The 25,755-nt window shown below is 49.9% G+C and overlaps 1 protein-coding gene and 1 long non-coding RNA gene across 9 annotated transcripts in view; one reads left to right on the top strand and one right to left on the bottom strand.

The window, feature by feature from the left end:
* The first annotated feature begins 538 nt into the window (after nucleotides 1-538).
* Nucleotides 539-25,755, top strand: part of AKAP8L (A-kinase anchoring protein 8 like) — a 25,954-nt gene continuing 737 nt past the window's right edge. Inside the window, exons 1-15 of one of the 8 annotated variants that reach the window (XM_070586401.1) lie at nucleotides 573-689; nucleotides 3,159-3,250; nucleotides 4,122-4,194; nucleotides 4,894-4,968; nucleotides 9,632-9,664; nucleotides 9,965-10,022; nucleotides 10,125-10,205; nucleotides 12,146-12,599; nucleotides 12,695-12,791; nucleotides 12,874-12,944; nucleotides 13,319-13,382; nucleotides 14,303-14,411; nucleotides 15,849-15,990; nucleotides 16,088-16,193; nucleotides 16,430-16,560. In XM_070586401.1, the coding sequence (XP_070442502.1) occupies nucleotides 10,126-10,205; nucleotides 12,146-12,599; nucleotides 12,695-12,791; nucleotides 12,874-12,944; nucleotides 13,319-13,382; nucleotides 14,303-14,411; nucleotides 15,849-15,990; nucleotides 16,088-16,193; nucleotides 16,430-16,560 (1,254 nt within the window). In that variant the 5' untranslated portion in view covers nucleotides 573-689; nucleotides 3,159-3,250; nucleotides 4,122-4,194; ... (2 more) ...; nucleotides 9,965-10,022; nucleotide 10,125. Of the gene's footprint in view, nucleotides 690-3,158; nucleotides 3,251-4,121; nucleotides 4,195-4,893; nucleotides 4,969-9,631; nucleotides 9,665-9,964; nucleotides 10,206-12,145; nucleotides 12,600-12,694; nucleotides 12,792-12,873; nucleotides 12,945-13,318; nucleotides 13,383-13,571; nucleotides 13,625-13,780; nucleotides 14,412-15,000; nucleotides 15,075-15,848; nucleotides 15,991-16,087; nucleotides 16,194-16,429; nucleotides 16,561-25,650; nucleotides 25,753-25,755 lie in introns of those variants that run through there. The other 7 variants (XR_011530213.1, XM_070586400.1, XR_011530212.1 and 4 more) reach the window with 7 other exon arrangements.
* The window catches only part of LOC139077762 (uncharacterized), a 1,917-nt gene continuing 356 nt past the window's right edge, over nucleotides 24,195-25,755 (bottom strand). The window contains exons 2-3 of the long non-coding RNA XR_011530214.1: nucleotides 25,349-25,413; nucleotides 24,195-24,659 (exon numbers count right to left, since the gene is read on the bottom strand). This is a non-coding gene — a long non-coding RNA (uncharacterized lncRNA). The remainder of the gene's footprint in view (nucleotides 24,660-25,348; nucleotides 25,414-25,755) is intronic.

Raw genomic sequence — 25,755 nt, 5'->3', positions numbered from 1 at the left:
GCACGGTACATAAATATCTTCGTCATCGCTACGTAGCGGTCGATGGCGAAGCGTGGCCTCCGGCGCGGCTCCGGGCCGACGCTGCGAGCGCCGCCCGCTAGGATAGAACGTGCGCCCTGCACCTTCTTCGGCGCTCAGTTGCCATTTTCATTCCAACATGGCTTTACCGTGCTCGTTTTGGAGCTGAAGGCCAGAGAACTAAGACATTTAGGCTAGGCTGGACAGGAGCCGGTGGCAGAGCCGGGACGGAGCCGAGGCCCGCGCCGGAGACCCGAGCCCTTCCGGGGACCTCCCGGCACAGTCCCTACTCCCGCCGGGCCGCTCCGGCCTCTGGCCTTCCGGAAGCGCACAGGTCCGGCCCTTGGGACTCTACAGAACTCCGCCTCCAGGCTAGGTCCTCTTAGCCAATCACCACGGGTGTTTAATAACAGGAGGCGGGAATAAGGAGGGGCTCTCAAGGGGATTGGCAGCACCATCAGCCATTGGTATGAGGAAATGCCGAGATAGACAGCATAGCTCCCCCAATAGACGTGAAGCCGGGGTCCGGCGCGAGCCAATGAGGTCGGGAGGCGGGGCTCGATTGTGTGTAGAAGGGGACCGAGGCATTGTCGCCGCTGTCGCGGCGCTTGACGCGCGGAGGGGTTGCTAGGCCGTCGGTGCGGTGTCCGCCGCTGGCATGAGCTACACAGGTGGGCCCAGCGGGGCGGGGGCCGGCTCCGGGCGGGGAGGGACAGCAGCGTGCCGGGGCTGCGCCGGCCGGCCCGCGCCTGCCCGGGCCCTGGACGCGGCAGTCTCCGCGGCCCCAAGATGGCGCCGCAGGCCTGGGTGCTCGGTGCCTCAGCCGCGCCCCCGCCCGCCGGCCCCGGCCTCGCCGCCTCGGCCCGCAGGTGGGCCGCCCTTCCGGGGGGCTCCTGCCGAGGCCGCCCTTCCGGGGAGCCCCCGCCGCGGTCGCCCCGGGGGCTCCTGCATAGCCGCCCTGGGGGCCGGGCAAGGGCGCAGGAGCGAGGCCCGGGCGCGGGGAGGGAGAAGGGGCCGGGGCCGCCCAGCCAGTGCGCGGCCAGCCAGGGGCCGGCGGGTTGTGGGCAGCTGGAGGGGCCCCCGCTCGCCTGGGCAGCGGCCAGACGTAGGGCTGCCGGCCTGAGCGTGCGCGGTGACTGGGCCTGCGCTCTCCTGGCATGTTGGGCGCTGGAAGCGGACCCAAGCCTCCAGGCTCCTCTGCAGGCGGCTGCAGTCTGGCCAGGCACGGAGGTGGGGGCGGGCCTCGGGTCTCCCTCCCTCCCTCGTCTGGCCCCCAGCTCGGGAGCTGGGCGAGAACCCGTTTTTCAAGCAGCCATCTGTTAGCGCAGTGGTTCTCAACCAGGGGCGATTTCTGGCCCCCAGGGGACGTTAGGCAGTGTTTGGAGACATTTTTGGTTGTCACATCTGGGTATAGGGATGCTACTGTGATCCAGTGGCTAGAGACCAGGAATGCTGCCAAACATCCCCCGACGTACAGGATGGCTGCGGCCACAAGGAATTCTCTGGCCCTGAACATCAGTAGTGCCAATGTCGGGCAACCCTGCCCTAGCCTGTCTGCAGCTTTTTTGGTTCCAAGGAAAGTCAGTAGAGTTGTCACTGACATCTCTGGAATTGAGATGTGATCTTTTCCCCGAAGTCTTACTGAGAACTGGAAGGCAGTTCCGTGGTTTCTAGGGGCAGGACTGCTGAATAAACCAGAAAATCCATCGTTGGGTACTTTGGGGTAGCTTAATAAGAGAGCCTTTATATTTATAGACAAGGAAGCTGAGTTAGTGAGGTCACTAATGGACAAGTCTGAATATCAACTTCACATCTTGTAGACCGCAATTCTGGATTTACGTGATCACTGAGGTAGCCTAGCTAATGAAGTAATGATTAGGTTTTTCTTGATCTTGATCAACTGAAAACCACAGTAGCTTTATAGTGTGAGTCTTTCCCTTTTAAGAATCAGACAACTAAAGTCACAGCATTTTAAGTCACATTTCAGACAACTAGTTGCCTCTACGGAGAAGTTCTGGAGGCCTTGAAGCAAATGTTACCTGTATTAAGCATAGGGGGTGACTAAAATACTTTACCTTTTTGATAACATGTCCAGCTTTTGAACGCAGTTGCTTTACATACACTTGGGAAAGGAGGCTCCATCTCGAGCACTGAGCAGGGAGATGGAGCAATGGGCGACACAACAGAAAAATCCAAAATCTGACCTTCAGAAGGTCTGAAACAATACTAATCTTTTTGTAGGAAGATTTATTATCTTATTTATTATTTATTATTAAGACATTCTCTCACAGTTTCTGTGTGTTAGGAGTACATCTGGCTTGGGACTTCTCATGAGACTGGTTACCTTGTGCGTGGTAGTTGGGACTATAGTTATCTGAAGGCTTGAGTGGGGCTGAGGACTCACCTCCGAGGCCACTCAGATTCATGTGGCTGACAAGTTGATGCTGGCTGTTGGTTCTTCACCATGTGGACCTCTCCACAGGCCTGCTCTTAGGAGCCCTCACAACGTGGTGGCGGGTTTCTCCCAGAGTGAAAGATCTAAAAGAGAACAAGGCAGAAGCCTGAGAAGTCACACTCAGTCATTTCTGCAATCTTACTGGTTACACTGGCTCCCTCTAATAGTTTGGGGAGGCATAACCTAGTGTCAGGAGGCAAGAGTCATTGGAGGCTGGTTATCACCAGATAGAGGGTGGAGGCAAAGCAACTTAATTCCGGTTGTCTTCTCATTTTTGTTACTTTCTCTAATTTCTTCAAAGAATCTTCTTTCAAAAAAAAGAAGGAAAAGAAAACTGAGAAACTCTGTATTTTTGAGCAAAAAAGATTGTCAGGGAGGCTGGCCAAGAGGGAGAGGCTATGATACCTAGTTATCATAAATCCATGATCTGACCCTTAGCTTTATAAGGCCAAAAACTTGCTTATTTTTTCACCCAGAGTTGATCAGCCTGGTAAATCGAACCAAAATGAGAACGATTTATGAACCAGCCAAGAATTTGTTTCTAACTAGAACATAACTGGCTAGCGAAGGTCCTGCTCTAGAGACAGTATTGTGGAACAAAATGTTAACGGTGGGAAGACAGAACGAGAGTGGAGGTTGCCCTTAAGCTCTGGAGGTTTAGTGGATTGTCTTTCCCTTTTCCCAGGGAAGAACCGGGGCCCCTGTCTCCTGAGTAGATAGAGATCTTCTGCTCTGCCGCTTGTACTGTGTTGCAGTATGTGATCCTGCCAGCTCGTGGTAGGTTGAGCTGTAGCTGCAGCACTTCCAAACTCTAGTACCTGGGGTCGCTTTGCTGGTGGCCCTGATGCTGAACAAACAGGTTTCCAGAAGCTAGTTGACAAACAGTGCAGAAGGCAGGTGTAGGGCACTTTCTACACTGTGAGGCTTTCCCATAGATGAACTGTGTCTGACGAAGGCTCTCTGTGTTTCTTGTGGACAATGATTAGTTGTCAGTGCTTAGGGATGAGGCATCTCGGGAAGGTCCCAGGTCCCTGGAGGGAATCAATTATAATGTACTCTCTTTAATCAGAGAAGGTGAAATAAGGTTTGACTTTCTCCTTAAGGCCCTAGTGCCCAGTCTCAGTTCCCTCCTCTGGAAGTAAAGATCAAGTGTGGGTCCACTGATCCTTGTTTGAAACTCTTGGAGCTGGGTGTGTTTTAGAATTCTAGCTTGAGAGAACGACATTCTACAGCACCCCCACTGGGGTCTGGGGCAGCACCCTGTAATTAAACGTGGCATTTCTGTACCAAGTCAGGTAAAGAAAGAGCGTAATTGTCCTCACAAGTCAGTTTTGCCCCAGAATGAGTGTTGGCACCACATTTGAGGAGAACACTTGGTTTTCAGACCTTTTTGGATTTTGGAATTGCAAGGTGAGGGATCTAGGCCCACGTCCCTTGGCTATGGTGAGGATGGCAGATAAAGCTCTTAGCACTCTGCGAGGGACACTTGTTCACTGCTGGCTGCTGCTTTTGTCTTTGTTGCTGTGGTCTTAAGAGATGAACTAGAAAGACCATCAACAAATATGTGAATGCCCATGGGGCGGGGGAGGCACTCGGTGTATGCTTTTGTTGTAAATAAGCTATCGGAGGCACTGGCTTTAATTTTTAGGTCATGAGTTGGCTCTGATGGGAACAGACAAATGTTGTCTCTTATGGTATCTGTCATAATTTCAGTGCCAAGGGTAAGTCATTTAAAAATTATTTTTAAGTGCAGTTTTAAAGATAGTGTCAGGATTCATAATAATCTGTTACAATCAGCATTTAAGAGCAGTAGTTTCTGGTAGTGGTTCAAGTTCGCTTGGTACTAATTTATTTTAAGTTGAGAGAGAGCTTGAGAGTTGAGAAAATAGGGAATAATATGTATATTATGTATAAGATTTATTCTGTATAAACATACTAACTCTAAGTAATTACATTTAAGAGGTAATTGTAATACGCACATCTTTTATGGGAAAACTAAAAAATACAAAGTAGTTGCGGTTTCAGATTTAGGGGGAATGGGAGGGGTATTATTTGCCTTAACGTTGTTCAAAACTAACCCCCATCCTTGTTTGAACTGGAGGTGGCTCACTTTTCACTGATTTGATTTGAGTATTTTCCTCATTTAACTAAATAATTTGGGTGCCCATTTATCAAAACAGGTTACTGGTTTAAGATATTTAAAATTTTATCCAGTTCTTCTGGCATAGCAAGTTAAGTTGAGCCTACCTTTCCACGGGTTAATATGTTCTGGAGGTGTAACTAAAGTGTTCAGAAGCTAGAGTTTTTGGAGGCTTTCCAGTGACAGGAGGACCTGCCAACCAGTCTGCACTGAAGGGTAGTCTTGGATTATCTCCTTGTGGCTTGTTTGGGGAGATTAACCACACTGTACATATGTTTAGGCTTTGTCCAGGGATCTGAAACGACTTTGCAGTCGACGTACTCAGACACGAGTGCTCAGCCCACCTGTGATTATGGTAAGTGCGGGCCCCTGGGAACCAGAGAGTGAGTGCTCTGCCTTCTCCTAGTGGCTGAGCAATCCGATGTTTTCTTAGTTGCCTTTGGCTTTGCTGTCACCTTGTCTTGCTTTTCCAAATGTGAACTCGTGTAGGATGGTGTGATGGGCCATGCTTCCCTTGGAGGCGATTATGGGAAAGATATTTGTGTTACTAGCAAGCTGGCTTTTGAGGAGCTGTAAATGATTGGTTCCTTTGACCCTTCACCATTTTGTTAGAAGTACCTGTGATCTGTGACAAAAGTCTGGCTTTGGAAGATCCCCTTGAGGGTCTTGGAAGGAGAGTGGCCACTTAGAGTCCAAAGGATTGGTCTGAGCGGAAACCAAGACATTAGCTTAGCCCTGGGGTAGTGCATGAGACTGCTGTGTGGGAGAGGCTGCCTGTCTGACTCAAGCAGGTTTTTAGAGTCACAGTCACACTGTCTCGAGCCAGCGGGCTCCTCACACACAGACAGTGTTGAGGGAAAATCTCTGACTGATTTCTCAATTGTGGACAGACCCACTGAATCTCTAATTCAGAAGTAGCCACCCAACAGGATCCATAAGATGTTCTGTCCGCGAGCTTCGGCAGCCCCAAACTGCCGACAGAGCTGGTCTTTCTGTGGTCTGTGACCCTGGGCTGGGCATCTGTTAAGAAGGAGCCCTCTTTGGAATTAAGAAGGATAATGCTTTGGTTGCTGAGATGGGTAATTTGTTTTACTATGATGGTCTGGGGACCTACACATTGACATTCCCTCAAGAGTCGCTGAACAAATGGACATAAGTAAGCTCGCTGAAGTCCTCCCAGGACTAGCAGCTCGTCCTCCCAGGGGGAGAGGGAGACTTAAAATGTTTGGAAATTGAGTGAGGAGGTATCAGGTATTTCATTAATGAGGACAACTTGGTTTGCGTGACCTCCCTATCCTGCCCTCCCAGCCTCACCGCTTTTAATCAAATGTAGTTCCAAATTGCACATCTTCTTTAAATTGTTTTCCCTCTGGTTCACATATCCTGGGAACAAGCATTTTATCAGATGTGCTATTTGCAGATATTTTCTCCCAGACTGTGGCTCGTCTATTTATTCTCTTGTTGATAGTGTCTTTTGAAGAACACAAGTTCTTCATTTTGATGAAGTCAAATTTATCAATAATTTCTTTAATAGATCGTGATTTTATGGTTGTATCTGAGAAATTTTTGCCTAACCCAAGGTCACAAGCATTTTCTTCTAAGTTTTCTTTTTAGAAGCTTCATAGTTTTATGTTTTACATTTATTCTGTGATCCATTTTCACTTAATCTTTATACAAGGTGTGCAGTGTAGGTCGAGATTCTTTTACCTTTGTTGACAATCAATTGAATATATGTATGTGGTCTGTTTCTGGACTCTAATTTTATTCTGTTGATCTATTTGTCTGACTTCTCCCTCAGTACCACACTGTCTTGATTACTGTATAGTAAATCTTGACATAGTTAATGCGAGTCTCCAGGTTGGTTCTTTTTCCAGAATTGACCTGGATTTTCTAGTTTTTTGCTTTTGCCTATACATTTTAGAATCAGTTTGTCAATTTCTATAGAGATTTCTGATGAGATTTTGAGTGGGATGGCCTTGAATATCTTAACAATATTAAGTCTTCCAGTCCGTGAATATAGTATGTCACTCCATTTATTTAGGTACTTGATTTCTTTCATTAGTGTTTTGTAGTTTCCAACACACAGAACTTGCACATATTTCGTTATGTCTACACCTAAGTAGTTCATGTTTTTAGTGCTAAGGTAAATGGTACTTTTAAAATTTTCAGTTTCCAATTATTCATTGCTAATATGTAGAAATGGGGTTGATTTTTGTATATTGACTTTGTAATAAACCCTGCTGAGCTCAGTTATTCTAGTAACTCTTGTAGATGTTATTGGGATTTTTTTTACGTAGACAATCATGTTGTGAAAGAATAGGGACAGTTGGGGGCTGGCCCCGTGGCCGAGTGGTTAAGTTCACACGCTCCGCTTCAGCGGCCCAGGGTTTCGCTGGTTTGGATCCTGGGCACAGACATGGCACCGCTCATCAAGCCACGCTGAGGTGGCATCCCACATGCCACAACTAGAAGGACCCACAAGTGAAACTGCACAACTATGTACCGGGCGGCTTTGGGGAGAAAAGGGAAAAAGAAAAAAAAAGAATAGGGACAGTTTTATTTTTTCCTTCTAGCTTAAATTGCAAGAACAATATAACAACATTTAAATGACATTTTGAAAAACAATCAACCAAGATCCCACCATTTTGATATTTAACTTTTGTCAGCATACCTATTTTAGGTAGTTGAATAATTTGTAGGTGGATAGAATTGTGTATCCTGCTTTATTTTGCTTACTGTTAGAAGCATTTCCTTGTACTGCATAAGGCTTAATAGATTCTTTTTGATGCCTACATACAATACGTCTCTGCGTAGGTCTGCTGTAATCTGGATAACTCTTAAGGTGGAACATTTACATTGTTTTCTATGTTTACTCTAAGTGTTGCTTACTATGACCATCTCCTTTTCTTTTGTTTGTTTCTTTCTTTTTTAAAAAATTATGTCCTTAAAATTCCCTTTGTCACCCATGATCTTACCCCTTTTGGGGGTGGAAATGAGTTCGTATGTTCTTGTGGAAGGGGCAGGTCTTGGGGAGTCCCCAAAGGCTGTAGTGTAGACAAAGGCTCCCCTCAAAGGGACCTGGCTAGGGAGCCCATCGAGAGTCTGGGTTGCATAGCAAGTAGCATATAGGGAGTGCTTGCCTCAGCCCCATCATCACAGCCACCGGCCTGGCCTTGTGTTCGCAGAGTTAAAGCCCACTGCTGCTTCCCTCCTTCATGCTTCCTTGCTCCTCTCTGGCAGGTCCTCAGCAGCTAAAGCCCAGGGGACTATATTCTAGCCCCTATGGGTCTGCCTTTGCTTCCCAGTCCTGTCTCCTTTTGAATAGCTAGTATCCACTGTCCCTGGTGCAGACAGCCACGTGGCAGGCTGTGCTCTTGAGCTGCCAGGTCCTAGTGTGCATTATTCCTTGTGTAGCTCTGCCAGCCCCTCTTCTTGCCTGTGAAAATGCATCCTTTGCCGCTCACTCCTTACGTGATTTCCCGCTCCTGGCTGTTGCTTGCTGCTCTTTGATTATTTATTGTCTCCTTTAAAATGCAGTGCCCTGGACCTCAGCAGTGCCAGGACTGCCAGCCTCTGCTCTGTGTGCTCTGAGGATGGTAGTTGTTGAATAAACAAATGAATGAGAAGCCTCTGCTTTGGTTTCCCCAGCTGAAGAGGATTTTTGCTTTGTGAACACGCTCATGCCCACAGTTCATTAAATGTGGTATCTAAAGTTCCTCGCTGGTTTCTGGTGCCTTCCCCTTGCATTTGTGCGCTAGGTTGGGGAGGAACCTGAGGGTAGGACCTTGGCCTACACCACCCGCCTCCGCCCCATTCTCCCTGGTTCATCTTCTCTGTATGTGCACTCTTGCTCTCCTGCAGCTCAATTCTGTTCACCACACTGCCATCTCACTGAGCTTTGGTCCCCCGTCCGGGATAAGCATGGCCTGTCCGTCTGCACGGCAGGGACAGTGTGGAATAGGAGGTGACTCTGGGGTCCCACCAGAGATACTGGGAAGGTAGTTGCCTGTTCTCGTGGACTCCCCTGTGGGGGAACCATGTCTGCTTGACTCAGAGTTCCCACTTGGCTTTGCGCTTTGTCAGTTCCCAGTGGCTTTATGTTGCTAAGGGAGTGAATTTTTCTCACGTGCCGTGATAAAATCCAGAACATATTTATTTATTTATTTATTTACTTATTTATTTATTTTGAGGAAGATTAGCCCTGAGCTAACTACTGCCAATCCTCCTCTTTTTGCTCAGGAAGACTGGCCCTGAGCTAACATCCATGCCCATCTTCCTCTACTTTATATGTGGGACACCTGCCACAGCATGGCTTTTGCCAAGTGGTGCCATGTCCGCACCCGGGATCCGAACCAGCGAACCCCAGGCCGCAGAGAAGCGGAACGTGCGAACTTAACCGCTGCGCCACCGGGCCAGCCCCGGGAACATATTTAGTTTATAATACAGATTGTTCTCTCAAGCTGGGAGTTGTGTCGTCTTTCCCCCTACTGATGTGTTCCAGCACAGCACACTCACACAATTCAAAGGCTTGGTGGCTCTCCTTGTTAAGGCAGACATTTGAGGGACTGGGGTGGTCAGTTTTTCTGCTCCAAATGGCTTTGTTGGACAATTGAGTGACGTGGTTTCAGAGTAGATATGAACTCTGCTGAGCTTGAACAGCATAGTCTGGAAACCGCTCTCCTCTTCTCTGGTTGGTGCTTAGCTGGGGATGGGGGTAATCATCTAATTCTGGCTTTTTAAGGGAGGAGGAGCGTAGGGGCCAAATTCCTTTGCTGAGAGTCTTGGGAACAGGAGGGTCCTTAAATAGCAGAGGGTCAGAGCCACAGAAGGTCATAGGCACCAGGGCACCGAGTGGCCCAGGTCGTTATGTGGTGCTCTCAAGCTCAAGGCTTCTCAGAAGTTCAGTCTCCCGTAACCAGTGGGAATCATTGGCAATCATTGTCTTCCTTTGTGCCTGCTTTAAACTCTTCTTGTGTTGTAAGCAATTATAGGTGTAACTGCCTTTTTACATTTTGTAGGATATGGAACTTGGAACTCTGGGACAAACAGAGGCAAGTATCATCCCCACGATCACCCTCTTCTCCCTGGGGATTGAACTACTGTGCGTTTCCGCTCTGCCCATCTTGGCCAAGGTTGGGGGGTGCCTTGGGGACCCTGGGGGCTCTGGGGCCAAGGACTCCTTCACAGGAGGCTTCATTGGAATGGCTAGGGTCCACCCAACCTCGGGTGGCTAGGTCTTCCCAGCTTGTCTCTGTGACAGAAGACGTCCTTGTCCCTGTGTTTGTCTCTCCCTCTGCATCTCCTCTCCCTGCTCCCGCCATCTCTCTGTCTTGCTGTCTCCCTCATTGCAGGCTACGAGAACTATGGCTATGGCTATGGCTATGGCCAGGATAACAGCACCAACTATGGGTATGGTATGGCCACTTCAAACTCCTGGGAAATGCCTAGCTCTGACTCACATGCAAACCCTAGTGCTGTGGGTAGCGCCAGTGCCGATTCCGTTCTGTCCAGAATGAACCAGCGCTTAGATCTCGTGCCGCACTTGGAGACGGACGCGATGCAAGGAGGCTTGTACAGCTCAGGTGGAGAAAGGTGAGTGGGTGCCTGTTTGGGGCTGAAGCTCTGCGGGGTTGCCTCTCGCCTGCTGCCCCGGCGTCTCCCTCTGAGCCGTCTCCCATGTCTGCACCCTGCCTCCTTGCTCTCCTGCTAGGTCTCCCAGAGACTCTGCTCGGGGTGCAGTGCACTTCCCTCCTCTGACTGGTCTCCCCCCTCACCCCATCTCACCTCCTCATCCTCCTGGTGGCCAGCCTCTCCCAGCTTGTAGGGGAAGGAACAAGCCTGGCTTGGGCTGACTTCACTGTATCCTCTGAATGGCTCTTCTCAGGAGCAGAGTGTTAAGGAGCCCCTCCCTCTGGAGACAGCCACTTGGAGTTCTCTCGAGACTTTGCGTCCTACGTGGGGTCAGGGCAGGAGAGATTGGGTTGGGTGTGCAGGGTGGGATGAGCTTTTGGGGCTGACCATAGTGAGCTGGGCTGTCCCTATATAAGGGACACAAGGGACAGAGCAGATGTGGACACTTCTGGCCACTCTTTGGTGCCTGACAAATGTGTGCCTGTTGAGCCTCAGAAGCGCCCCTGTGAGGAACTGTATTTGTCTTCTCCTCTGCAGGTGGGGGAACTGAAGCACAGGCCGGTCACACCCCTTACATAGAGGCACCCAGGAGTAAGTGGTGGAGTTGGGCCTTGCACCCAGATCTGCCCTGCTCCACAGCATCACGCTGTGGGTGTTTGTCATTGTCTGAACTGGTGCTTGCCCAGGAGTTGTTGTGCCCTAGCGAGAGACTTCCTTGAAGAGGGCACATGTATTTCTAGCACAGGGTGGATTAGAGCAGCCAAGTGGCTCCAGCTGACAGGTGGGAAGAGCAAGGCATAAAGAGGGGCCTGGCAGGGCACTGGTGGGGTCAAGTAGAGGCCCCAGGGCTCCTTTGGGGGTAGAGGGTGCCAAGGGGACTTGTTTGCATGGGCTCTGTATCAAGCAAAAGTCTGGGAGGAACCCCAGGCATACCCCCTGCCCTCGTGCCTGATAGCCATGGTGCTTGGAGCTAAGGCTGCCAAAGGCAGGGAGGGGGCTTCACTTTTGCCTCCATGGCTGTGTAGGCTTGCTGAGCTGAGGGCTTGGTGGGTGGGGCTTGGGCTTGCCACAGCCTGTAGTTGGGGAACAGGGGCAAGGGATGGAGTGGCAACTGGGTAGTGCTGGCCGCTTCTCCCACAGCTGCTGGTGCTTCTCTGCTGCTTGACTTTGGCCAGGAGGGCCCCTCTCCGTGTGAGCTATGTGGGGTGTGGGCGGCAGCCATGGATAGGATGACTGGCTCTCTGCTGCGCTCTCTCCCCCGGTGGGGGTGGGGTTTGGCCCACCTTCCCACTTGCTGGGTAGGGTTTGATGCCTCGCCCCAGGCTCCAGACTGGTGTGAGAGAGCTCTTTTGCTAGTTCCTGGGCAAGCTCACAGTGTCTTTCCTGGTAAACACGACCCATTTTGCCTGCCTTCTCTCTTTGGGTGCTGAGAGGCTTTGGAGGGCCTGGGGCTTGCCCCAGCCATGAGGGAGGAGACCAGCACAGGATTTCTCATGGGCACTATGAGCCCTGCTGGGTAAGCAGGTACTCTGCTGGGGTGCCCATGGACTGCAGGATGCTAAGGGGCTCAGCTCTGCCTCCCCAGGAGCTGCCTTGGGCATCGTGGCTATCACAGACATCTGCACAAGTTTCCAAAGGGCTGTCTCTGCCCCTGAGACCTGTTCTACCCAGGTGTCAGTCCTTCTTAGGGTCTCCAAGCTGGTCCATGGCCAATGCCATGGGGACATCAGCTGAGGGGCCCTTTCTGCTTCTAGAATTCTGCTCCTGAGAGGCCTTTTAACTGGCATTTCTGAGCACTGAATGTGTCTGACAGGGTGGCGTAGGTGCTGGATTGGGGCTTCCTGTGCCCAAAGACATTGGAACCTGAGGCCCTCCCTCTTGCTTGCCACCTGCCTCTGCAGATATGATTCCTACGAGGCCTGTGACTCAAGGGCCGTCCTGAGCGAGCGTGACCTGTACCGGTCGGGCTACGACTATGGCGAACTTGACCCTGAGATGGAAGTGGCCTATGAGGGCCAGTATGATGCCTATCGTGACCAGTTCCGCATGCGTGGCGGCGACACCTTTGGCCCACGGGCTCAGGGCTGGGCCCGGGACTCCCGGAGTGGCCGGCCAATGGCCTCGGGCTATGGGCGCATGTGGGAAGACCCCATGGGGGCCCGGGGCCAGTGCATGCCTGGTGCCTCCCGGCTGCCCTCCCTCTTCTCCCAGAACATCATCCCAGAGTACAGCATGCTCCAGGGCATGCGTGGCGGAGGCACCTTCCCTGGTGGTTCCCGCTTTGGCTTTGGGTTTGGCAATGGCATGAAGCAGATGAGGCGGACCTGGAAGACCTGGACCACAGCTGACTTCCGGGTGAGTGGAGGAAGCCTCCCTTCCTGGCCTGCAACTGGGCACAGTGAGGGGCCTGGAGCCACCCACCCTGACTCACTTCTCTCTTTCTCACCCAGACCAAGAAGAAGAAGAGAAAGCAGTGCGGCAGTCCTGAAGAGCCGGATAGCAAAGCCACCCGGACAGACTGCTCAGATAACAGTGATTCAGACAACGGTGAGCGGGGCTCTGGGCCGCTGCCACTTGCCCCCTGCCCCATGGGGTTCCTGGCTTGAGCTTGCCTCCTCTTGCCTTTCAGACGAGGGCACCGAGGGGGAAGCTGCAGAGGGCACTGAAAGCGCCGAGGCCTTGGAGAAGGGCTCCAGAGCAGTAAGTGGCCCCGGCTCTACGCTCTCTGTCTGCAAGTGGGCTGGGAAGAGCAGGCTGACTGAGCCGCTGTGCTGCAGAGCAGGGCTCTCCATGGGGCCACAGGCCATCCTGAGTCAGCTCTGCATGCACGCATGACCAGCACAAGTGGGCGGCGAGGTCTGATGGAGCACGGGCTGCGTGGGCAGGCCACCTAGCACCAGAGGCCAGGTTTCCTTATCAAAATGGTGGGATGAGCCCTCTGTGCAAGCCTGGTGGGAGGACGTGAGGCTCATGGCCTGGCGCCTGGTGCCTGGCACGTAGCAAGGCCTTGTCATTTAGAGCCGTTGCAAGCAACTGCACAGCTTTAACGTTGGGTTTTTGAAATTGTGTCTTAGGAAGGAGAAGATGAAGAGGGAAAAGAGGAGGGGAAGGAAGAAGGCAAAGAGGATGCAGACAAGGGTGAGTCTTCCGAGTGGGCTGGGTACCAGGGTGGCTCTTCCACATTCTCATGGTGGGAGGGACCCAGCTGAGGGCAGGGTTGTGGCAGAAATGTGGCCAGCTTGGGCCCTCCCTTGTGGGGCCGGGTATGTGCTGGCAGGGGGCTCCTCTTCCTCTGCCCGCTTGCCACTCTGCCCCTGTTCTTCCCAGGCAGAGGCTGTGGGAGGCAGTGGCCCCTGCCAGCACATTGGTTTTGCCTTCAGGTAGGGGCAGCAAGCAAAGGTGTGGGGGAACCCCAGGCACACCCCCTGTCCTCGGTACCTGAGGAACGCACAGTTCCGAGTCCTCAGTGGCTGGTGTCCGAGCTGGGACCCTTGGTGCAGTTTTCACGGCTCTGGTTTGCGTGTCCTCTCCCTTAGCGCCTCTCCAGCCCCTGTTGGGAGTCCGTGTCCCCCTACCTGAGTGATGAGCGCCAGCAGGTACCTAACAGTAAATCCAGCCTCAGCCCACTATTGCCGCGGTGCCCGGTGGGGGGTGGGCAGGGCCATGTGAGCTTTGGGGTCTTTGCCCCTGGGGGCCACACTCAGGCCCCAGCCTCAGCCTCCGTGCATTCTGCCACCCAGCCCCCTGAACTTTGTGCCAGTGTCCCCACCAAGACAGCCTCTCTTTGCCTTCCAGCCTCCCCGTGGCCCACTCCAGAGTGTGGGTGTCCTGGAGAGCAGTGGGGTCAGCACGTGTCCTCCCTGCTTCTGGGCCTAGGCCGAAACTGCCCCTGGCCCAGCCCAGGGTGCTCAGCCCTGCTCATGGCCTGATGTCTTGCTTGGATAGCTGCTCTCAGAATGGACCCTCTGGAGTAGACGGCGGGGGATCCAGCCAGAGGCCCCAGGGCCTGCCCTCACCCACAGAACCAAGCTGGTGACAGTGCCCCTCTGTTCCCACAGGGGCCCTGAGCACCCAGGATGAGAATGGTCAGACCAAGCGCAAGTTGCAGGCAGGCAAGAAGAGCCAGGACAAGCAGAAAAAGCGGCAGCGAGACCGCATGGTGGAAAGGTAACCAGCTTCCCTCCACCCCTTTGCCTCTGCCTCGCTCTGGGGCTGCCGCCAGGAGAGCAGGGCCGTAGCTCTGTTGCCTCGCCGCCCTCTGGCCTCCCTTGGGAGCTGCCACCTGCTCGGCCGTGCATGGACCCTGCTTCCCGCCAGGCCCAGCTCCCAAGGCCTGACTCGTCCCTTGCCCCTCTGCGGCCGCCTGGCGACGGCTAGCATCTTTGGCCCAAGACCCGAGACTGCTCGGCACCGTTGCCCAGAAGCTTCGGCGCACGAGCCCCCAGGTGCACTGGGGGCCTGATGCCCCTGCGGGAGGGGGCCAGCTCATCAGAGACTCGAGGTCCAAGGCGCCTGTGCCACCCCAGCTAGCTGCCAAGAGGCCGCCGCTGCGCCCAGGAGAGATGGCAGCACCTGTAGGCTGTGGCAGCCTTGGGCCTGCCCTCTGCCCTGCCCACCGGCCCTGTCAGGCCGGGCCTGTCTGCGACTGAGCCCTTCACGCCCCTTGGTCGGGTCTGTCTGCCCTCAGGGCTCCCGCACTGGCGCTTGCCTCCTCCTCCTCCGCCTCAGACTCTTGCTCTTGCTGGACCTTCCTCAGCCTCGCCGGCGCCCGGCCCCTGGGCTCTCCAGACAAAGCTGACCCCGTGGCCCAGATAAGGACGTCCGGCAGAGGTAGGGACCCGCCCTGAGGCCTCGGTGGCGGCTGGCCTCCTCCGCCCCTTGCCACGGCGGCCTGCTCCAGCCCAGGCCCCAGACCCCAGGCTTCTGCTGTGGACGCCAGGCCCAGACAGAGCACCTCGCTCAGGTGACTCCAGGCTGCCCTCTGGCAGGCCAGGCGGGCGCCCTCCTTCCAGCTCAGACTGGTCTCTTCTCAGAAGAGGAAGATGAGGCAGCAGGTGCCCAGGCCTGCTTGCCTCCCATCCCTCCCGACACCATCCCCAAGCATTCTGAGCAGAGGATGGGCTGGGCCATTCAGTTCCCCAGACCCCAGAAGGAAGATGCACATCTTTTCGGGCCCTGCCTCGGAACTGCGCACTCCACTCTGCACCTCAGGGCCACCTGGCTCACGCCAGGGCATCCTTCCTTCGGGTCCCCAGCTGGGCCAAGTGCACAAGCTCCTGCCCAGCCTTGGTAGAGAGGCCCTCCGGCAACCTTCCAGCGACTCCTTGCCTGTTGCAGCAACTGCTGCCTCAGGTTTCAGCCTCCTGCCTGTGGGAAGGAAGAGCTCCTCCCCTGTCCCCTACGTTGCAGTAACTGCAGGCTGCAGACTTTCTGTCCCTTTCTGCTCCCAACCCCACTGGTCCCAGCCTGTCCCCCTGCTGGGACCGCACTTCAGAGGCCTGTGAGCAAGGCCTGTTTCAGGGCTCGCAGCTGGGTTGGGTGAAGCAGCAGCACTATTCTCTGGGACCCTCGTGGCCTCAGCTCCTCGTTTCCCTCCTGTGGCAGGATCCAATTTGTGTGTTCTCTCTGCAAATACCGGACGTTCTATGAGGATGAGATGGCCAGCCACCTCGACAGCAAGTTCCACAAGGAGCACTTTAAGTACGTAGGCACCAAGCTCCCCAAGCAGACAGCTGACTTTCTGCAGGTAAGCCATGGAGTGGCACAGCTGCTGTAGCTTCTCAGGCCCCTCAGGGCCTGGAGCAGCCACACAAACCTTGCTGTCTCCTTGGTATCTCTGGCAGGAGTATGTTGCCAACAAGACCAAGAAGACAGAGGAGCTCCGAAAAACCGTAGAGGACCTTGATGGTCTGATCCAGCAGATCTACAGAGACCAGGATCTGACCCAAGGTGAGGAGGTTCCCTCCCTCTTCCACCAGGCAGGGCCTCAGCCTGCCCCTCTTCTGATTTTCAGGGTGGGGTCACAGGGCCCCTTTGTTCCCCCAGGGAGGGTCAGTGAGGACAGCCTCAGGCCCACATGGAAGTGGCAGGGCGAGGTGAGGGCTGGTTTGGTGTTTTCCCCAAATTCCTGGGTCTCTCTTAGGCACCTGGGACCAGTGGTGACCCCGTCCTTCTGCCCCCTACAGAAATTGCCATGGAGCATTTTGTGAAGAAGGTAGAGGCAGCCCACTGCGCAGCCTGTGACCTTTTCATCCCCATGCAGTTTGGGATCATCCAGAAGCACCTCAAGACCATGGATCACAACCGGAACCGCAGGGTGAGTGGCCCCCAGTGCCCTCCCACCATCCTGTGGGTTGACTAAGTGAGGCCTCTGGGGAGGTCCTGGGGTTATAACCTCAGCCTGCCTGTGAGAATTGTGGGGAGTGGGGGGCAGGCAGATAGAGACATATCTGGCCTGAGGCAGTCAGTGCAGCTATAGAGAGAGAGGTGGGCAATGGGGATTCTTGCTGGGAGAAGAGGGCATCAGAGCTGGACCTTCAAGAGCAGTAGGCTGTGGGATATGGGTGTCTCCATGTGCATAGGGGCCATCGGCCATACTAGGTTCAGAAACCAACCAGGGAGAAGTGGACAGTGCAAGTGTTGCTGGAGGAGGAGTTGGACTTCAGAGGTGCGTGTTGGCTGGGCGGAGGGGTCTGGGCTTGCTCCTGGTGTCAGCAAAGCTTTTTGTTTTTGAGGTCACGTTGGTTTATAACATTCTATAAGTTTCAGATGTACATCATTATATTTCGACTGATATATAGACTGCACCGTGTTCACTAGATCAAAAGTCTAGTTGCCATCTGTCACCACACACGTGCCCCTTTACCCCTTTCAGCCCCCCTCCATGCCCTCTGGTAACCACCAATCTGTTCTCTGTATCTGTGTTTGTTTATCTTCCACATGAGTGAAATCGTACAGTAATTGTCTTTCTCCTTCTGACTTATTTCACTGAGCATAATATCCTCAAGGACCATGCATGTTGTCACAATTTCATCATTTTTTCGTTTGAGTAGTATTCCATCGTGTATATATACCACATCTTTATCCATTCGTCCCTTGATGGGCACCTAGGTTGATTCTAAGTCTTGGCTATTGTGAATAATGCTTCAATGAACAGAGGGGTGCATGTGTCTTTGTGCATTCGTGTTTTGAAGTTTTTTGGATAAATACCCAGCAGTGGAATAGCTGGATCGTATGGTAGATCTATCCTTAATTTTGGGGGGAATCTCCATACTGTTTTCCATGGTGGCTACACCAGTGTGTACTCCCACCAGCAGTGTGTGAGAGCTCCCTTTTCTCCACATCCTCTCCAACACTTATTTCTTGTCTTTTTAGTAGTAGCCATTCTGACTTGGGTGAGGTGATATCTCATTGTAGTTTTGGTTTGCATTTCCCTAATAGTTGATGATGTTGAACATCTTTTTATGTGTCTGTTGGCCGTCTGTGTATCTTCTTTGGAAAAACTTCTGTTTAGATCTTATGCCCATTTTTTAATTGGGTTGTTTGTTTTGTTGTTGTTGAGATGCATGAGTTCACTATAATAATTTTGGATATTAACCCCTTGTTGGATATATGATTTGCAGATATCTTTTTCCACTTAGTAGGTTGTCTTTTTGTTTTATTGGGGGCTTGCTTTGCTGTGCAGAAGCTTTTTAGTTTGATGTAGTCCCATTTGTTTCTTTTTTTCTATTGTTTCCCTTGCCTGAGGAGGGCAGTGAAGTTTTTAAGTGGGGGACCAATAGGATTAGAGTTGGTGTTGAACTAGAGACTTTGGGCCCTGGTGTGAGAGGAATGGGGTGCAGTGGGGGCTGCTACAGTATCAAGACAGGTACACGCCACGTTGGGGATGAAGAAGAGGGCAGGGCAGAAGAGCTGTTTGAGGGAGTCACCAGGAGTTGGGGATGTCTCAGATTTCTGCCTTGAGTACCAGGTAGGCAGTGATGCTGCTGAGATGGGGAGGATGGCATATGGTACACAGAAAAGAGCAAGTTTGACAAGAATTTGAACAAATTCTGTCTTGTTTTCCAGTTTATTGCCAGTACTTAGCACAGAAGCCAGAGGAGGTGTTTTTGGTTAATGGGTAACATGCTGGGTTGGAGGTGGCTGCTGGAGATGAGGTAGGGGTGGAGGGGCTGTCCAGTAGGGAGAGTGTGGAGGCCCAGGACCAGGTCTGGGCTAGAGAGAGGTTGCCATCACCCTGGAGGGAGCCAATGGGATTCATGAGCAGATGACAGCAGCTAAAGGGAGCACTTAGGAAATAGCATTTCTCAGCCTTTTCCCATCCCCCTCCAGTTCGGCTCTGGTCTTCTCAGGCAGTGACTCCCAGCAGTGGGCAGGGTTAGGGGTCTAGCTTGAGGGGTTGAGGAGATCTTATAGGGATCGTGCCAAGACCAGCTTCTCGTGTTGGGAGCTGATGGGGGGAGGGAGAAAGCAGATTGCAGAGGATGGACAGTGTATGGCATTGAAATGTTTGTAAAATCTACGTGAAATGAGTGATTACTAGCAAAATATAAACTCAAAGTCGATCCTAAAAGAAAAGAAAAAAAAGAAAGAAAAAAAACAGCCGTAACAACTAGTAGGGGAATGTGGAAGGGTGATGAAAGATACTTAGTACCAGAAGTTGTTGGTTTATAGAGATAATTTAAATACTGTAGTTTTTAAAATTCCAGACTGTAGAAATGAATGGAAAGCTACTAATTATTATTATTATTATTATTTGGTAACAGCTTTAATGAGATATAATTCACATACCATACAATTCACCCATTTAAGGTATATGATTCAATGGTTTTTAATCTATTCACAGTTGTGCAGCCATCACCACAAAGAATATTTTCATCTCATAAAGAATATTTTCCTCACCTCAAAAAGAAACCCATACCCTTTAGCTATCACTCCCCAAACCCCCATGCTCTCCCAGCCTTAGGCAACACTAATCTGTCTCTATACATTTGCTTATTCTGGACATTTCATATAAATGGAATCATGTAATATGTGGTTTTCTTCTTCTTCTTCTTCTTCTTCTTCTTTTGTGAGGAAGATTGTTGCTGAGCTAACATCTGTACCAATCTTCCTCTATTTTATGTGGGATGCTTCCACAGTGTGGCTTGATGAGCAGTAGTAGGTCTGCACCTGGGATCTGAAGCTGCAAACTCCAGGCCACTGACTGGCCGTGAGCTAACATCTGTGCCCATCTTGCTCCACTTTATATGTGGGACACTTACCACAGTATGGCTTGCCAGGCAGTGCCGTGTCCACACCTGGGATCTGAACTGGCGAACCCTGGGCCGCCAAAGCAGAACATGCACACTTAACTGCTGCACCCCTGGGCCGGCCCCAAGGTGGATTGTTTTTTGTTTTTTGTTTTGGTGAGTAAGATTGGCTCTGATCTAACATCTGTTGCCAATCTTCTATTTTGTAGGTGAGCCACTGTCACAGCACAGCCACTCATAGTCGAGTGGTGTAGATCCATACCTGAGAACCAAACCGCGGGCTGCTGAAGCAGAGCACACCAAACTTAACCACTAGGGCATGGGGGCTGGCCCTGGCCTCATTTCTAATGAGAAGTCAGCTTTTGTTTTTTTGAGGAAGATTGTCGCTGAGCTAACATTTGTGCCAATCTTCTTGTATTTTATGTGGGATGCTGCCACAGCATGGCTTGACCAGTGGTGCTAGGTCCATGCTGGGCATCCAAACCTGTGAACCCTAGGCCACCAAAGTGGAGCACGCGAACTTCACCACCACACCACCGGGCTGGCCCTGAGAGAAGTCAGCTGTTAACCTTATTGCAGTTCCCTTTCAAGTGATGATTCATTTTTTCTCTTGCTACTTTCAAGATTTTCCCTTGTCTTTCAGCATTTTTATTATGATGTGTCTTTTTGTGGATCTGTTTGTGTTTACTGGTTGGAGTTTGTTGAGCTTGTTATATGTGTAGATTAAGTTTTTCATCAGATTTGCGAAGTTTTCAGCCATTATTTCTTCAGATACTTTTGGCTCCTTTCCCGTCTTTTCTTCTGGTGCTCCCGTTATGTATATTTTGGGTGACTTAATGGAGTCTCTAGGTTGTCTGAGACTAATCAGTTTTCTGCCTTCTTCTCTCTCTGTTCTTCAGATCGTATGATCTCTACCAATCTACAGATTCACTAATTCCTTCTTCTGTCAGTTCAAATCTACTGTTGAGCCCCTCGAGTGAATTTTTCATTTCAGTTATACTTTTCAGCTCCAAGATTTGTATTTGTTTGTTTTTTGTGATTTCCCTCTCTTCAGTGATATTCTCTATTCATCATGCCTTTTCCTTCTTCCCTCTCCCTCAAGTCTTGTTATTGTAATTGCTTGTCTATTTGTTTAGTAACTAGTCAAACTATTTTGGTGGTCTCTTTGATCCCCACAATGTGAAGCCTCTGATACTGTGCCTTGGAGAAGGAAGCCATGGACAAGAGCACAGCCACCCTGGGATAACAGTGGTTTTGACAGGGCCCTCTTTGTCTCTTTCTTTCCCAGACTACACTCAGCTGTTAAACTCCACAAATTGTTGGCTGATTGGTCTATTGTTTTCAACAATGTCTTGAGCATTAAATTGCTCCCCAGTCCCATCCAGTTAAATTCAGACTCCTCTACAGGGAGCATTTTTGAGGTCATTGTTTGAGATTTATTCTGAACCCAGGAAAGCTGCTCTTAGCTATTTTACTGGTTGTCTCTGGTCACCTGTGTGGCTGATAGTTTAATTTATATTGCTATCAAATCTCTTAGTCTCCTTTTAATTGCTTTCCTTCACACCCTCCACTGTTCTGAGAGAGCCCTTAGTCTTGAACTTCTCCACACTGTTGCAATTGAAGTAAGTACCTTTGGGAAGAGATTTGGGAGCTCATTGTTTAAGGCCCACATTTCCCCTGGGCAAAATCTGAGGCCAGCCTCTGGAGGTGGGGGTGGGGATTATGGAGTGCTTCTCTGAGTGACTGCTGCTTTAGGAGAGATTGGGGGGTGGGTATGGAGACAGCTATAGCCTCTGATCTTCTTGGTTTGGTTTGCCTCTGCTGGCATCTGACCTCTGCTTTATAAACAAGCCAGGGCTAGGGTTGTGTGAAACCCAGTATTCTCAGCATGCCATGCCCAAGGTCAAGCCTCCATTCCATAGTGGGGCTGGATACAAGAAGGGAGCTCCCCGCCTCTCTGCTGAGCTTGCCCAGAACTGAGGCTCCACAGCAGACAGATAGGGGCAAGATGAGAAATGCTCACATTCTCTCCTGGGGGATACAGCCCTCATCTGTGACCAGCGGGTAGGGAGGGAATCCTCTGCTCTCAGCTGCAGTGTCTGGAGTGGAGTTTCCATCGTCCTGTGCTGGGGAGGGCAAGGAAGCAACAGTCCTTTTGTAACCACCACACTCATGTCCTCTTACTCAGTTTTGGTAGCTTTTCCTCACTAAATGCTTCTTCATTTGTTGTATGTCCTTGGGACCATTTCCAGAGACTTTAAATGGTGGTTTTGTAACAGTTTTCTTCAGTTTCACTAGGGAGCAGGTCTGCGGAGCTTCTTGGACTGCCTTGCTGGAAGTCCATCCTCTAATTCATTTTTTGGAAGCCCTTTTAACCTTAATTCCAAAAATCTGATAAGGATAATACCAAGATGAAACTGTAGATTAGTAGAAACTGTAGGTCGTTGTTATTATTATTTTTTAAGATTTTATTTTTCCTTTTTCTCCCCAACCTCCCCCGGTACATAGCTGTGTATATTTTAGTTGTGGGTCCTTCTACTTGTGGCATATAGGACGCCGCCTCAGCATGGTCTGACAAGCAGTGCCATGTCCACGCCCAGGATTGGAACCACCGAAACCCTGGGCCACTGAAGCAGAGTGCGCAAACTTGACCACTTCGCTACGGGGCCGGCCCACCATAGGTTATTACCAAATAATAAAAGTGCTAAGTAAAATGTTAGTGACTATCAATCTAGTAGTGATTCAGATGTGTAATACAGCAGTCCCCCCTTATCTGCAGTTTCACTTTCCACAGTTTCAGTTACCTGTGATCAACTACAGTCCGAAAATACTAAATGGAAAGTTCCAGAAATAAGCACTTCATAAGTTTTAAACTGCATGCTGTTCTGAGGAGCGTGATGAAATCTCGAGTTGTCCCTCTCTGTCCTGCTTGTAACTTGAATTGTCCCTTTGTCCAGCGTGTCCACGCTGCATATGCTGCCCGTCTGTCAGCCACTTAGCCGTCTCAGTTATCGGATTGACTGTGGTAGGATTGCAGTGCTCGTGTTCGCGTCACCCTCATTTTACTTAATGGGCCCAATGCGCAAGAGTGGCAATGCCAGCCATTCGGGTATGCCAAAGAGAAGCTATAAATTGCTTCCTTTAAGTGAAATGGTAAAAGTTCTTGACTTAATAAGGAAAGGGAAAAAATCATATGCTGAGGTTGCTAAGACCTGCGGTAACTTTCTTACAGCATATTGTTATAACTGTTCTATTTTGTTATTATTGTTAATCTCTTACTGTGCCTAATTTACCAATTAAACTTTGTCATAGGTGTGTATGTACAGGAAAAACACCGTCTATACAGGGTTCAGTACTAGCTGCAGGTTGAGGCATCCACTGGGGGTCTTGGGTCCCCTGCAGATAAGGGGGGACCACTGTACAATATAACTAAGTAAAGTTTGTCTCTGGAATACAAGGATGGTTCAATAAGAAATTGGTAACGTTATCAGCATAAAATACTAGAAATGAAAACTTTATATGCAAATAATGATTATATTCTTAGAAAATGAATGATTCCAGCAAAATGGTCTTAGAATTAATAGAATTTGATAAGGGGGTGGGATTCAAGATACCATACAAAAAGTAGTAGCTTTACTCCATTCTAGTAATAACCAATTAGAGACGTTAATGGGAAAAAAATCTACTCACAGTAACCACAAAATGTATGAAGCAACTAGGAATAAAGATTTAAGAAGAAAGGTATAGGATCTTAAACTCCAAGGATATAAAACAAGACTTTAATAATGGAGGAACATACTGTGCTCTTGATGGGAAACTTAATAGCAAAACAAAACAAAAACTAGTTCTCCCCATATTAATGTAGACAGTTAAGGGGACTGGATGAAATTGGTGTGTTTGTTTTGTTTTTTTATGAGGAAGATTGGCCCTGAGCTAACATCTGTGCCAGTCTTCCTCTTTTGTATGTGGGACGCCTGCCACAGCATGGCCTGATGAGCAAGTGGTGCATAGGTCCATACCCAGGATCCGAACCTGGGCTGCTGAAATGGAGCACACAAACTTGATGACTACCCCACCAGGCTGGCTCCTGGATGAAACTGTTTTAAAGTTTTACGTTGTAGAATTAAGTCTAACAATAACCAAGAAAATTCTACAAAGGGGAGTTCAGGGACTTCTGTTAGCAGATACAACTTCTTACAGAGCCACTGCAATTTAAAAACAAAAAAGTGATACTGCACAGTGCTAACAGAGAAACCAGAGGAGAGTCTCGTGAAAGATCCCAGTATGTTCTGGAACTTAGTATTTGTCCAAGTCAGTACAGGTCCCTTATCTGAAACCCCAGGGCCAGATGTTTTTGAATTAATTTTTGGATTTCAGCAACAGCCACATGGTAACAATTACTAACACTCCCAGCAGGATCTTGGAAAATGCCTTGCAGTTGAAGCATCAATAATTCTTTAAGTGACTTGTACCAAGTGGGATAAATAAAGATCTTGTGTTCTGCCGCCAAAAGAGTTTTAGGGGCAAACTTTTCCTTTTGGATTTCAGATTTGTGGGTAAGGGATTACAGACCTATATGTCAGTTCAATAGAAGAAATGGTGGTTCATCTCATAAATTTCTAAGGAAAGTTGGACCCCTACCTCATACCATATACTAAATTCTAGAAATCTTAAATGTGAACAATAAAAGATAACAAAATTTATAAGATTATTTATTTACCTTGAAGTTACGGGAAGCCTTCCTGAGCAAGCCAGGAAACCCAGAGGCCATGGAGGAGATGACCTCATAGAAACACTGGGCAGGTGGCCCAGTGCACGTATCAGAGCACTCAGATTCGCTGGTGGGCAGGGAGGTGCCACAGGAGGCAGCATATGTTGTTTTCTTTTTCATCCTAAAGCAAAAATATCCACCAGTGATAACATCTGATGCTGGCGGGGAGGCAGAGGATGAGGACATTGTTTGAATACTGGTGGAGGAAGCGCGACTTCACTTTTTTAGAGTACTGAGGCGCTGTCACTTTGGGGAGCGTGTTTGGTAGAATGAAAAGCACCAGCATGGAAGTATTTAACATTTTTCTTGTGGTCTTTGGTTATTGTAGCAGAAATCTGGAAACAATGTAAACGTGGCTCCTTTGGCCAAGTTGGGGTGTGTCCATCTTTGCACCTAGAGGGAGGAGGATAACGCGTTGGCAAGTGAGAAAGAGTTGCTGAGGAAATGGTCTGTCCTAGTATCCTAATTGTGCCTCTTTAACTTGTTTGATTTTGAGCATGCATGAGGTCTATTAAAATTTTCCCCAAGTAGTAGAGAAAATGTGTAAAGATAAAAAGTGCAGATGGGGAAAGGGAGTAGAAACAGCAAGTGAGATGGCCTTCTGAAATGTGAAGTCAAGAGTTGGCTGGGGTTCAGTGGGGGTCCTGGAGGCAGACTCCCCCCACCCCAAGCAGAAGAGCTCTGTCATTTTCCTTCTGCTTATGGCTTTACACGTTACCTTTCTGACAATGAAAGTGAGATTTGCCTGTGCCCTGTGAAGAAATCATTTAGCATTGTGGTGCAAATCCTCCCAGACAAAAAGGGTCAGGCCCATCACACACCTTTCTTAGTGTCCCAGGGGCAGATGAGCCCAGTTTAAGGACTGGGTGCTGTTCTTTTGAATGTGCGATTTCTCTAGCTACTTCTCCACTGAAGAACACTTAGGTGCTTTCCAGTACTCACTACTGCAACCAGTACTCATGCATGTTTCCGATTCTTAAATTTAGGATAGGTTCTGGGAGGGAATTACTGAGACAAGTTTTTACTTTTGATACATTCTATCAATCTTCTTTCCAGAAAATAAGTGAATAGTTGACTCTCACCAGCCGGGTAGAAGTGTCTCTTTTCAGCTTTGCCGTTTTGGGTATAATTCTTCATTGTGGGAATCCTATGGGTTAAAAGACGTATATCACTTAATTATCCTGTTTGACATTTGTATTTCCTGCTTTTCTATCCTCTCTGTCGATCCTAAAGAGCTCCTCGCATATTAGGGTAGTTGGCTCCTTGTTATGGGTTGCACATTTGGCTTTTGGTAGGTTTCTTAATTTATTCACTGCTTGTAGTTTTTTATATAAGCAAATCAGATTTCTGAAATACAGCTGTAAAGACGTATGTCTTTAACCAGTTACACACAGTAAGTATGGTGTGGAAGGATGGAACATTTGAAGAAAGATCACATCAGGCCGTGGCTCCATGCTGGTAGAGTGATCCCACACTTGTACCAAAGGTA

This window comes from Equus przewalskii, chromosome 20, assembly GCF_037783145.1.
Source record: "Equus przewalskii isolate Varuska chromosome 20, EquPr2, whole genome shotgun sequence".
NCBI lineage: Eukaryota > Metazoa > Chordata > Mammalia > Perissodactyla > Equidae > Equus > Equus przewalskii.
Note: the sequence above shows the minus strand (reverse complement) of the source record. Positions and strands in the feature narration are given on the sequence as shown.